This window comes from Odocoileus virginianus, chromosome 23 (assembly GCF_023699985.2).
Source record: "Odocoileus virginianus isolate 20LAN1187 ecotype Illinois chromosome 23, Ovbor_1.2, whole genome shotgun sequence".
Lineage (NCBI taxonomy): Eukaryota > Metazoa > Chordata > Mammalia > Artiodactyla > Cervidae > Odocoileus > Odocoileus virginianus.
Window position 1 is genome coordinate 2265584 of NC_069696.1, and position 13182 is coordinate 2278765.

The 13182-nt window shown below is 51.0% G+C and overlaps 1 protein-coding gene across 4 annotated transcripts in view; it reads right to left on the reverse strand.

The window, feature by feature from the left end:
• The window catches only part of KCNA1 (potassium voltage-gated channel subfamily A member 1), a 34535-nt gene extending 22735 nt beyond the window's left edge, over window positions 1-11800 (reverse strand). For 2 of the 4 annotated variants that reach the window (XR_011482877.1, XR_011482876.1), the window contains exons 1-2: window positions 10503-11800; window positions 786-882 (exon numbers count right to left, since the gene is read on the reverse strand). Coding sequence is in view for 2 of the 4 variants with exons in the window: in XM_070453138.1 (XP_070309239.1) it covers window positions 8111-9598 (1488 nt within the window). In the remaining 2 variants the exon portion in view is untranslated. Of the gene's footprint in view, window positions 1-785; window positions 883-2708; window positions 10110-10502 lie in introns of those variants that run through there. The other 2 variants (XM_070453138.1, XM_020882665.2) reach the window with 2 other exon arrangements.
• Window positions 11801-13182: the final 1382 nt, after the last annotated feature.

Consider the following 13182-nt stretch of genomic DNA (forward strand, 5'->3'; position numbering starts at 1 on the left):
ATCTTAAAATCAATGGTGTATTGGATTCAATTAGTTGAATACAATTTTTAATTATCTGTTTTTTCCCCCCAACTATCTGTTTTTAAGTTGGTTCAAAGGACACTTTGCAGTTCTGCATCATGACCATGCCATCTTATCTGCTTTGTTGTTGTTAAGTGGCTAAGTTGTGTCCGACCCTTGCAACTCCATGGACTATAGCATGCCAGGCTTCCCTGTCCTTCACCATCTCCGGGAGTTTGCTCAAACTCATGTCCATTGAGTCAGTGATGCCGTCCAACCACCTCACCCTCTGTTTCCCCCTTCTCTTCCTATCCTCAATCTTGCCCAGCATCGGGATCTTTTCCAGTGAGTTGACTCTTCCCATCAGGTAGCCAAAGTATTGGAGCTTCAGCTTCAGTATCAGTCCTTCTGCTTAGGATTTTGCAACGGGACACACTCTGCCCAGCCCCAGAGGGGCTCACCTTACCTCCACACTCAGGCCTGGAAGAGTTCCACAGTCTAGACTGAGGGCAGAAAGCATCAGCCAGCTTCCCTCCCCAGCGCCACAGTGGTTGGGCTCACATTGCATCAGCCCTCTGCTGCTTGGCCTCCCTTAAAACTGATCTGGTGTCATTTTGAAGCTCTATAAACAATAAATTCCAGCCACACTCTGCCCTTGCAGCTACCTGGATGTGTCTGCCTCTGCTTCAGGAAGACCATTCCAAGGTTTAGCTTTGTGAAGCACACTCAGAGCTGTGAATGCTCATTCACCCACTGCCACTGATGTGGTTTCATATCTTTCTTACCTTTCTCTGTCGAGCTCGGCATTGCCTGTTTTCCAACCACAACAGAAAAATGATGGGCAGCTTGTCCAGCCTCATGATCTACTTTCAGCAGCCACCTCTACAGCAAAAGCAAGATCCATCTCTCAGTCTTGCAATATGAACCAAGCACGATGCAATGCAGTTCTAAGAAGCTGCAGCAGCCACCCCAGGCATTCGGCACATAGCAGACCCTGTCATAAGGCACGGAACACTGTTTTCTGTGACATCAAAGAGCTTTGTATAAAATATGATATTCACAAGGAAGAAAAGAGAACTTTTAAATCTCAGGAAGAAAATGTACCAGTGAGTCATAAAAAACATACCAAAAATAAACCCCATGAGGTCTTCTCTGGTGGTCCAGTGGTTGAGAATCCGCTTGCCAATGCAGGAAACATGGGTTCAATCCCTGGTCTGAGAAGATTCCACATGCCATGGGGCAACTAACCCCATGCACTACAACTACCGAGCCTGTACCCTAGGGCTGGTGAGCTGCAACCACTGAAACGCATGGCCTAGAGTCCGGGCTCTGCAGCAAGAGAAGCCACCGCCTAAAGAGGCCCTCACACCCCAACTAGACGGCAGAATCCCTGCTGTCCACAACCACAGAAAGTCCACACACAGCAACAAAGACCCAGTGCAGCCCCAAATAAATAAATAAACAACAAAATAAAACAACAGCAAGAAAGAGTTATAGAACTATAGGGAAAAGCATATGTAAAGAACAACCAGGCATCACTTTGTCTTCCCCCCGTCAAAATCACATCTAACAGCACAGTGCAACTATCAAGGTGTCAAAGACAAATTGCAGCTTGCCAAGGACAGTTGCCATCTGTCTCTGCAGAGACTGAACCCTATGTGACTGCAGCTACTGACTGCCCTGAAGGGAGGTCAGGATGGAGAGTGAGGCACTCGGTGCTCCGGGGAACCTGGTAGGACAGGTCTTTAGGTAGTTAGATATTTTCAGGAACAGATTTTAGGATCCCAATCCTTGCATCTCCTCATATCTAGAAAAGGCACTAAATCCCTTCATGATGACATCAGTTCCCCTGTGACTAGCAGAAAAACCTTTTGTGAAGTAAGTGCTTGACTGCAATGAACTCCCTTCACCAAAATCTTATATATTCATCTTCCCCCACTGCCTCTTTGGAGCAGTCTCTCAGAGCTATCTGAGGTGCTGATTTCCAGGCTGCAGTCCTCATTTTGCCCCAAGTAAAACAACTTGCAACTCTCATGATGTGCATCCTCTTAGTCGACAAAGGTATTGGGTGTCAGACCACAGTGCTGTTACACACACACATACACACACTACTATCCTTCCTGAAAAGCTTGGGCTGTGGATGAAGGATACAGTTTCACATCAAAAACAATTTAGGCAAATCTAATCAATTGCTTTAGTCCCTTGGGCCTCATTTTTTTTTTCTTTCCGCTGTTTGCACAAATCAAATTCTGACAGCCTCTCCTTGGGATCCTACCTGAGACCCAATGGTGAATTTATTGTCAAAATTCAACTCCAGTGCATTCCCTTGTACAGAAGACAACAATCCATGAATTTCCAGGAAAATGAAAGTGAAAGTCACACAGTCTTGTCCGACTCTTTGCAATCCCATGGACTATAGCCTGCCAGGCTCCTCTGTCCATGGGATTCTCCAGGCAAGAGTACTGGAGTGGGTTGCCATTCCCTTCTCCAAGGGATCTTCCCAACACAGGGATCGAACCCGGGTCTCCTGCATTGCAGGCAGATTCCTTACCAACTGAGCTACTTGGGAAGCCCTCCAAGAAAATGAGGTAACTTCAATTGTATGTTGGATTCATCATGTTATTTAAAGAGAACCCCACTCTGGGCTCTTCAGAGCTCCCGAAACCCAGTTATACAAGAAACAAAGAACCAGCCGAGACATTCCTTGATAAGATCCTTAAAAATTATCTTTAATTGATGCCAAATATGAACAGATCATAAAGTGACAGAAGCAAGTAAAATTGCATAGATGGATACTATGCGCTTCAATTAGTTCTCGATTCATAACATTCAGTGTCCTCTACCCGACCTATGAGACAATTAGGGCAGGGGAAACGCACAGTAGGTGAAAATGAGACATGTTGTTAACTCAAGGTGTCCGCAACTAGCGAACGCAAAGAAATGAAATGCGCTTTTTCAAGCTTAAGTGGTTTGTTGTCCTGATGGTGCACTTCAAATTAAGACGACTCCGTTGGGATTTTTAACCTTGGTAAGACTTTAAGATTAGAGGTATGTCATATAGAGCCCATGCTTTCTACTTATAACTGCTGATGACACGGTTCTAAACAGTGCAGGAAAGAGAAGAAAGGTGTGTCTGTAGGTTTTAGAAAGGAGACAGCTTTAACCTGGAATACCTCACAAGGGGGGGTTGTGTTTCATTTTGCTTTCTTTCCTCACACCACTTCTTCTTCTCTAATTTGGATGCAAAACTTTTCTCTCCTCCTTGAAGTCCCATGTCATAAAAAAATTAACTCCTACTTAGCCCCTATGAAAATCACTGCAACTAGGGCTAATCTCCCTAAAGCTAAGAGTCCTGAGGGCTCCCCTCACATACACCTGGACTCCCCAAGAAAGCCCAGGGTCCTTTAGCCTGAGCAAAGAGACCGGCATATGATCCCCAGACTTCTAAACTTGACTCTCTACCCTGAATGAGTTCGTACAGTGACCCAAGGTAACGGGAACAGTTGTGGGTAACAACTCAGCTCCTGTTTGCGTCTTTACAAAAAGGATAAGTAACGTACATTCTTCTAAGGTTTACCTGAGTCGTGCTGGACATAGTCGCGTATACCCTGAAATTCCATGTATAAATACGAGCGCTAATACACCACATGGTGATGAGGGGTCACCTCCAGAGGTGCCCCTTCACTTGGGTTGTGTCAGGTTTAAAAATTTGTGTGTGTCTTCTGAAAATGAACAGAAATATCGAAAGACTTCACCCTTTCTTGGAAAAGCAGAAAGATAAAACGGCTGTTTTGCTATTGGCGTTCTAACAATTGTGTCCTCTTGATGGTTATCACTCACCAGTCCTCCCGGCTCCCAGGAGGAAGCTGTGGCTGGGAGAAAACGGGAATTCTTTTTCTCTTTGTTCAATCTCATCTGCCAAACAAGGAACTCAGTTTTCAAAAAGCATGTGTTTTGAGCTCTCCTCTATTAAATGGGAGAGTTAGGAAACCATTCCCACTGGCTCTTCAGAGGGTAACTCATTTGAAAGATCGGTAACTATACACAACATGAAGAAGGCCCTCAACGGACTAAGCCAAATTTCTACTTTAAGAAATCTAGGCCTCGCTCACCATCCACATGCACTATCTTTTATGTCTTCTCAAGTGAGTCCAGACTCCACTGGGGAATCCGACCAAGCACAGAATTTCATTTCAGAGAAATGACTACAGTCCATTGGCCATAGTCCAGGAGAAGAATCTGCTATTGGTTGATTTGATTTTGCCAGGCTAACCCACTAACACAGCTCCCAATGAACTGTTTTAACTGATAATTAGAATTCGACTCCTCCAGTGGGTAGGGAGGGAGGGCTGTGGGCACAGACAGGGGCAGGGAAAGAGGAGGTGCAAAAAACACAGCTTTCCCGGCTACTCTCTGTCTTTGAATCTGAGGAAACGGATGTCTTTGGTCTCTCTCATTCAGATCACTCGAGCTGAGTTAATCACTTCGGAGATTCTGGGCTGCCTAACAGCTCCAGGGGTGACCCAACCCTTCCCCAGCTGCCCTATGAAACTAGGGCCTCAATTCACCGGAAGAGCTGAGCTATGGCTATGAGCAGGTCACCAGTCTTCCCCCTTCTGGAGAAAACCAGTATTCAAGACATGAGCCATGAAAGCTCAAGACCTAGGAAGGGGACAAAAAGCTTAAAAAAATAAACCAACCAACCAACCAAACAAACAAACAAAAACCCGATAAGATAAACCTAAGGAAAGAAACTGAAAAGATAGTCACTCCGTAATAGGCAGTTTTGTTAAGTGCACCTTCAGGTCCACAAGAAACACTTCAGCTCATCCCTGTGCAAAGGGGAAGAGCTGGGTCAAACTCTGCATGCTGATGCGACACAGACAAGCCCTGTCCTCCAGTCTTACTCACTTGGTTTTGATGAGCTACATACAGATGAAAAAAGCAGCATTCGTTTTCCCCAAACCACCCACTCTCCTACCAGCAGCTCCTCCCGTCCCGGGGGGGACAGGTCCCCTGCACGCACCACTGTTCCCTGTAACACATTCAGAAGGACCCAGCCCGTGCAGCGTGTGGCTGTGAGAGGCAAACCCCACGGCCAAAGCGCATCTTTTCAGTCCTGGTCCCATTTTCTCATTTTCTGTCCCATCCCCCACAGTACCGGGCAGATTATTGCTGTTGACAGAGTGTAGCGTTTCAAGTTGGGGGTGGGGGAGGTGGGTCCTGGACCTCAAAGTCTAAATAAAAAGATCAAGATAAGCCCCGGGAGAGGTGGACGAGGTTGGCATTTTTTTTTCCCAGTGGGAGATTTAGAAGCAGGTAAGAGAAAAAGCCAGGATGAGTCAAGTTTCAAGGAAACACCCGGGGGAGGGTGGGTGCCCTAGGGTCGGATGCCATGCAGTTCTTGGCCTCCATCTTCCTTGCTGCGTGCCACGTCATCTTACAGATTCACAGAAACCGCACAGGAGAAGAAAACATCCACGTTCTTTTCTTTCACAGAGTCAGCAGGCCTGGGTGTAACTCCAGTTTCTTGATTTACTGCCTCACTGCCTAGGTGGAGGGGAGCGGTGGAGCCACAGGGAGTATTTCCGGAAGCAGCTGCATAGGAATGAAAGGCGTTGGGCGGCAGGCAGCCACATGCTAAGTGCAAAGTGAGGGTCCCCACATCGGGTCTTTCAAAAAGCCACGAGTGCCTCCCCGTTGATGGACGGCTGCTGGCCTCCAGAGGCCCCGGTGGTGAGGCTCTCTGTTAGCTAAGCACAGGGTCCCCACTGTTCTCAGGATGGCGTGTAGGGGGCAAAAGAAGTTAGATGTTCAGCCTGCAAGTTGACCACCAGGTGGGACTCTCATAGGAGCATCCTTGGGAATAGCTGAAGAGGGATAGGCCAGGAGGGAAGGCCGGCAAAAGGTTGCTCTGAACCGGGTGTGCCTACATCCACAATGATGCCTGCAAAGCTCAGACCATCAGAGATGGCAAAGTGCTGCCACAGACAGAGGGGAGGACAGAAATATGCCAGGATGCTAGGGTGGACCCGAGGAAGCCTTGCTTGTCCAGAGGGACCCCTGGTGGGAAACAAATTCCTCACAAGTTTATATTGGCTTCTGGTAGAAAAGAGGCAGAAAACCAGTTTACGGTGCATGTCCAGTTGGAAGATAGGTCTTGGGCCCCAGTTTTCATCCCACATCAGGCTGCCAAGGGGACTGAGTCCAGTGGATGGTCAGAGGGCATCTTCGCAGGTCTGTGCCGTCCGAGGTGCAGGATGGCGTGGTGTCCCCACAGCGGGGAGTGAGACAGCCAGAGTGGCAAAAGGAAAAGCAAAATCTCTGTGCCCCCACCCTCCCTCCCTCCCTTTCTGTTACATAACTTCTCAGCTGTGTTAATGGAGGCACTTTCTGCAGTTCGCTGTGGGTACAGGATAAAGGCACTAAGCAACTATTAAATCAATTGGTTGAGTTTCTTCAGGGAGCCTCAGGGGGATGGCCGAAGTCCCTACAGACTTCAAATCAGGACTGCCAAAGGAAATCAGCTCGGCTTTGGGTGCATACAATGGAGAAACTTTTTTTTTTTTTATTTACATCTCAAGAATGCACCAAAAAAAACATGCAGTATTGCACCTTTGTTTGTTGGTTTTGCTTGTGTTTGTCTCTAGCTAGAAAGAATACTTGTCCTTAGGTGTTGCTATATATACCTTGATCACTTCGTTTTTCAACTGAGCTTCCCTTGAAGGGATGGGCATATTGGTCCCCTCTCTGCCTAACTCTGCGCAGAAACCTGACATTTCCCTGAGCAAAGGCAGGAAAATTGACTAAGTGCTCCCCACCCCCACCCCCACCCACTATTTCTTTTGGGCCCTTCATCCCACAAACTTATAATTTTTATTATTTTTTAACGTTTTTACATTAACTGAATCATGCACTAACTAATTCAAGGTACACCTTAATCAAATCGGCCATAATGCTGAATAAGAGAACATGCTTGGAGCTCTGAAAAGTACTGTTCCCAGCTGACTAACATAGGTACTTAAATACAGTACTTTATTGACTAATAAAAAGAGTTAATAAATGAAGGAGTGCACTTTTGGTGAATGCAAATGAAGAAGAATCTATTTGTAGAAGAATCGATTCCTAAGTAAGCTTATCCCCTATTGTCTGAGTTAACGTTCTCAACATGCGATTATAAAATAAATTAGGATCAGATTCAAACATGCTTACACTTCGTTCCATTTGTGCTCTCTTGCAACAAGGAGGCTAAGGTTTTACATCCAGTTCTGGAGGATGGGGGTCAGGGTGCAGGACTTGTGAGAAAAGACCCTTTGGGTGTATCTGCAGTTGAGAATCTTAGCAGCACTGCAGATGGATCAATGAATTGTGTTCAATTATCACTGTTTCTTAGAGAAGAGTTTGAATCAGAAAAGAATGGGGGCAGAGGGAAAAATCCCTACAGAACCAGGACCAGTATCAGATTTCTAAGGTGCTTGGTGAACCAGTCTTAAGTAATTTTTTTTTCACCTTGGAATATGCAGTTCGGTGGATCAAAATAAAAAGATCTGTTCATTGCCCATTTTGGCTGGTGTATCATGTTACATACAATACATCTGATGCACTGTCTTAAATATGTTGTGCAGTTTGCCAAGATTTCATATTAGAGTCCCATGCAAATTTTCATTTGATATTTCTAAGCGATCCTCTGATTCTCATTCAGTCACATGAAAAAAAAAGTTAAAGCCAGCAAGAATTAAAAAATGGGAAGCACGTGATTCTTATTTTACCTTGACTAGTTCGTGGACTGAGTGATTTTAAACCAGTTTTAGAAAATACACTTTCTTTTCCCACTTTTTAAATAAAATGAAAATAATTTCTTTCTTTTTTTTTTCATGGCTCCTGAAATCTTCGGGTTTTCCACCCCCAACATTGGCAATGCCCAACACTGGCAATGCAACAATGCATCGACAGTTCAATGGAACGTCCCAAGCTTACTTAGTAAAGTATCTACAGAGAGTGACTTTGGTCACTCGGGGTTTGGTTTGATTTTTGGGGTTTGCTTGTTTTTTTTTTTTAAGTCTTTCAAGCTGCTAAGTGGGGGCTTTTTAAAGTTTCTTTGCTTGGCTTTTTAAACATCAGTCAGTAGCTTGCTCTTATTAACGCAGTTTTGGTTAACTGTGGTACAATTGCCAGTTCTGATATTGGTCTGTCTAAAGTGGCCTATGCTATTATTCATATCCTCTTCGATCTCCATGTATTCAGATTTGCTGAGAGTGGACGAGCTGCGCCGACTGAGGTCACTGTCAGAGGCTAAGTTAGGGGCGCTAACGTGGAGCAACTGAGCCTGCTCTTCCCCCTCAGTTTCTCGGTGGTAGAAATAGTTGAAATTGGACACAATGACAGGTACGGGCAGGGCAATTGTCAGCACACCAGCGATGGCACACAAGGAGCCCACGATCTTGCCTCCAATTGTCACAGGGTACATGTCACCGTATCCTACGGTGGTCATGGACACCACCGCCCACCAGAAAGCATCAGGGATACTGGAAAAGTGCGACTCAGCTTCTTCCGCCTCGGCAAAGTACACTGCGCTAGAGAACAGTATGACCCCGATGAAGAGGAAAAAGATGAGCAGCCCTAGCTCCCTCATACTAGCCTTGAGGGTCTGGCCCAGGATTTGCAAGCCCTTGGAGTGGCGGGAGAGTTTGAAGATCCTAAATACCCTTACCAACCTGATGACCCTGAGGATGGCCAGCGAGGTGGCCTGCTCACCCTTCTGGTTCCCCTCCTGCTCTGCTATCTCGGTGCCCAGGGTGATGAAATAAGGGATGATGGCCACGATGTCGATGAAGTTCATGATGTTTTTGAAGAAGTCCGTCTTGCTGGGGCAGGCGAAGAAGCGCACCACCAGCTCGAAGGAGAACCAGATGATGCACAGCGTCTCGACGATGAAGAAGGGGTCCGTGAAGATGTTGGCGTTGTAAACCACCGTGGTGTTGTCCAGGCGGTGGACGGCGCCCGGGAAGTCCTTCTCATCCTTCAGCTCGGGCAGCGTCTCCAGGCAGAAGATGACGATGGAGATGAGGATGACCATGACGGAGACGATGGCGATGACCCGCGCGGGCCCCGAGCTCTCCGGGTACTCGAAGAGCAGCCACACCTGGCGCTGGTACTCCTTCTCCGGCAAGGGCCGTTCCTCCTCCTTGATGAAGCCCTCGTCCTCGCGGAACTTCTCCATGGCCTCCTCGCCCAGCTCGTAAAACTTGATCTCCTCGGAGAACATGTCCAGCGGCACGTTGACCGGCCGGCGCAGCCGGCCCCCAGACTGGTAGTAGTAGAGGATGGCGTCGAAGCTGGGCCGGTTGCGGTCGAAGAAGTACTCGTTCCTGAGCGGGTCAAAGTAGCGCATGCGTTTCTTAGGGTTGCCCAGCAGCGTGTTGGGGAACTGCGCCAGCGTCTTGAGCTGCGTCTCGAAGCGCAGCCCGGAGATGTTGATGACCACGCGCTCGCAGCATTCGTGGTCGTCGTGCTCGGCCGGCCGCGGGTAGCTGCCTTCCTGGGGGTGGCCTGGGGCGGCCGAAGCCTCGTCCACGTTCTCTCCGGACATCACCGTCATGGTGGAGGTGGTGGGGGGCGGAGACGGTGGCAGGAGGCGGGAGGCGGGGGACCGGGCCGGGGCGGGGAGGGGAGGGGCGAGGGAGGTGGAATGGGTGGCGAACCCGCGCGCCCTCCCCACCGGCGCTCCAGGGGCGGGGCTTTCGAGCCGGCAGGTGGAGATTGTCAGCCACTTGGCTCCTGGAGGCCCGCCCCTCCACCCCGCCTGCTCCTCGGTTTGGAATCCCTCTCGCCTGCCGCCCCGGTGCAGCTTTTCCGGGCGGGAAGGGGAGAGTTGGTGTGTCTTCCTGCTCCGAGGTGCCTTAACGCAGCGCCGTCCTAGCGGACCGGGCCATGGCTTCGGGGTCACCCCGGCCTCCCCTCCCCTCCGCGAGCCTTCCTAGGGCCCGGTGCGAAGCCGGCTCAGCGGACCCCCTCGCCCGCCACCCCTGCTGCTTCTCCTTGGCTCTTCCCCCCTCCTAGCCCTCTTCGCCCGCCGCCTTCTAAGCTCCCACCGGGGCCATCGATGGACGCTGCAGAAAAATAGAAAGTGATACGGGGCAGAAGATCAGGAAGCGTTCACATGGGACGGACCCGCAGACACGGAAGAGCACAGACCTCTAGCTTTTTTTTTTTTTTTTTTCCAGAAAGCACAAGACTTTGGCTAGGGTTGTCACAGACACGCAGACAGACACACGCAGACACCCGAGATCCAAGTTTGGGGCTCTTCCACCCCACTTTCCCCTATGCAATGCCCGACCGCCAATGTGTTTACAACTCGGTTAAACTAGAGATCGGAAAAGCGCCGAGAGACGCTGCGGGGAGCTCCGGATCCAGGCAGCATCTCCGTACCCCCACCTCCCAGTTTCTCCCACCCGTCGCCCCGAGCCCCGCTTCTGCAGCCCCGAGCCAGGGAGCCCCCCTACCTGGCCGGCCGACTTGGCGCAGGGGAGGTGCTGAGTCGGCGGAGAGCCCGAGTGGGAATGCGGCAGGTCGGCTTTGCGGTACCCGGGCGCGAGCCGCGGCCGCCGCAGCATCCGAGGGGCGCCGGGGCCAGCGCGCCACCCTCGCCCCTGGTCCTGCTTCCTTCAGTCGGCCAGTTGCTTTACTGGGCAGCTACGGCGGAAATGTCCATTCCCTACCCCCATGCTCACCCGTGGCCGGCAGCCTGGAGACGCCACTGTGTCTCTTGTCTCTCTCTGTGTGCGGGGAGTTCCGGAGGCTGCGGAGCGGAAGAGCAAAATGCCACCCTCTCCGGAGCTCCGAAGCAAATGACGATACGGAGCGCTTTCGCCCCCTCCCAGCACCGTGGGAGCCCTTGATTCGATCCCGAAGGCGAGTGAGCTAGGGCCTGGATCTACATGGCTCGCGAGTCTCCCCCTCCGCCTCCAGCACACCCCCGCGCGCGGACCTCGGCGAGGCTACGCGGAGCGCTGGGAGCCGTTCGCAGCTCCGAGTGGGGCAGGGTGCGTGCGGCGCGGGTCCCCTCGGTCCATTTCTGGGCGCTGCTAGATCAGCAGAAACCTGAGAAAGCGCCCGGAATGCGGAGCAGCGATTGGCCCACCGGGGCGTGGGCTGGGGAGGGCGGGGGAGGGCGGTAGCAAGGAGGTAGATGGAAAACAGGAGGGGGTGGCTTGGCAGAGGGTGGGGGGTGGCTGTCATTCAGTTCCCACCCTTGCCAGCACTGCTTTTTCCTTCTCCGGCCCCGAAAAGCCGACCACCAGTTCTCCTCCCCTTCTGGTCCACAGCCCCGCACGCGCACATTCCTCGGCCGCGACCTTCCCCGGGAATTTCACATTGGAAATGCTCAGGTCCGACGCAATGCAGACGGTTGTGTTCCTGGCACAACTCCTCGGATGGGCGTGCGTTTGTGCAGCCCGGCGGTGATCCGCGTCTCGCCGCGCTGTCCGGCCCCTCCCGCAGGGGGGCTCTCTGCAGGCCCGGCCCGGCCGGTCCCCGCCGGCCTCGGGGGGAGATGCGGACTTGGGCTCTGCAGTTGGGGAAATCACCCGGGTTTGATCTCGGTCGCGCTGCTGAGAGGCAGTGGTGCTAAGAGCGTGTCCCTCTTTGACCTACGACGGGAGTTGAAGTTTGCTGGCCATCAGACTATTCTGAAATACCGAGAATGTGATTTAGGGGAAACCAAAGGCTTCTTGGGTTTACGGGCTTGTCTGCCAACTTGGTGCTAATTGGAATGAATCCGAGAAGCGAGTCGCTTGCCCACCTCCCACCCACGTCTGCCTTCCCGAAGCCTCTTTTCCCGACCTAGGGCCTTCTCAGGGCCACTTTGCAAGGCTGGCCACTTCTCGGGGAAAGGGTCCGCCCAGAGGCGCTGGGGGAGAGCGGGAGCCGGGGCCGTGAGCGAGGCGCTCGGAGTGCGGCTCCAGCTGCGCCCCCAAAGGCGCTGCTGCGCCTGGGCGCCTGCAGCGCGAGAGGAGGCAGCCAGCAGCTAGGGCACTTCAGTTGCTGCCGGGTCTCCAAGGAGGCTGCGAGCTCCCGGAGTCGCCGCCGATTGGCTCCGCGGCTGCCTAGGGACCACCCGTTCGCACCGCAGCCACCGCGCTGCCGCCAGCCTACACGCCTCCCGCCTACACCACCCACCCCTTTAATCAGAGCCAAAGATTGCATCCTCCCCGCTCTATTGTGGCTAGTGAGAGAGGCAGGGGCCTCTGCCGGTTTACCCAGGCGGTGCAGCAATCCTGGGGACCAAACTAGTTAAGCTCCCCACCCACCAACTCCAGCTTTCCTTTCAGAGAAAAGAAGTGTTGTTCTTTCCACTCCCCCGGCGGAGCGTATCCCAGCTTTTCTTTTACGAACAATGAGGTTCTGCTAAACCCTCCTTTCCAAATTAAGCGCTGCCCTTTCCCCACCTTCCAAACACACACTCCTGTATCCGACCAAGTCTGCAGTTCCTTTCCTTTCCACCTTATTGCATAATTATTGAGAAAAAAAAAAAACACGAAGCTCTGCATTGAAATATTGTGTGGCTCAGATGGTAAAGAATCTGCCTTCAATCTGGGAAGACCCTAGTTTGATCCCTGGGTGGGGGAAGATCCCCTGGAGAAGGAACTGGCAATGCATTCCAGTATTCTTACCTGGAGAATCCCATGGACAGAGGAGCCTGGCGGGCTACAGTCCATGGGGTCGCAAAGAGTTGGACAGGACTGAGTGACCAACAAACACACACACACACACACACACACACACACACACACACACACACCTATTTTAGTTGCAGCAGCTATGGTTGCTAGTACTGTTACAGCCCTATCTGAGAGCAAATACCCTACTACTAGACCTGATAAACATTTTCTGACCATCTCCTAGCAATAAGGGGCTTCCCACCTTGCTGCTGTATCTCCCTTAACCTGTAGCACCCCCACCTTCTCCTTTTAAAGTTTCTAAGACTGTCATCTCCCCAGCTTCCTGTGGATGCACTAGCACTGATTCATCATCGGGAGGTTGACTTACTAGAAGAGATTTACAGACTGGAGGAGATCCCAGATTTCTAAATCCAGGGTTTATTACGGGGGCACAATAAGATCAGGAAGTTTTCAATGTCCCTAGCAGATGTCTTTAGAACAGGTCTGGACTTCCAAGGAATTG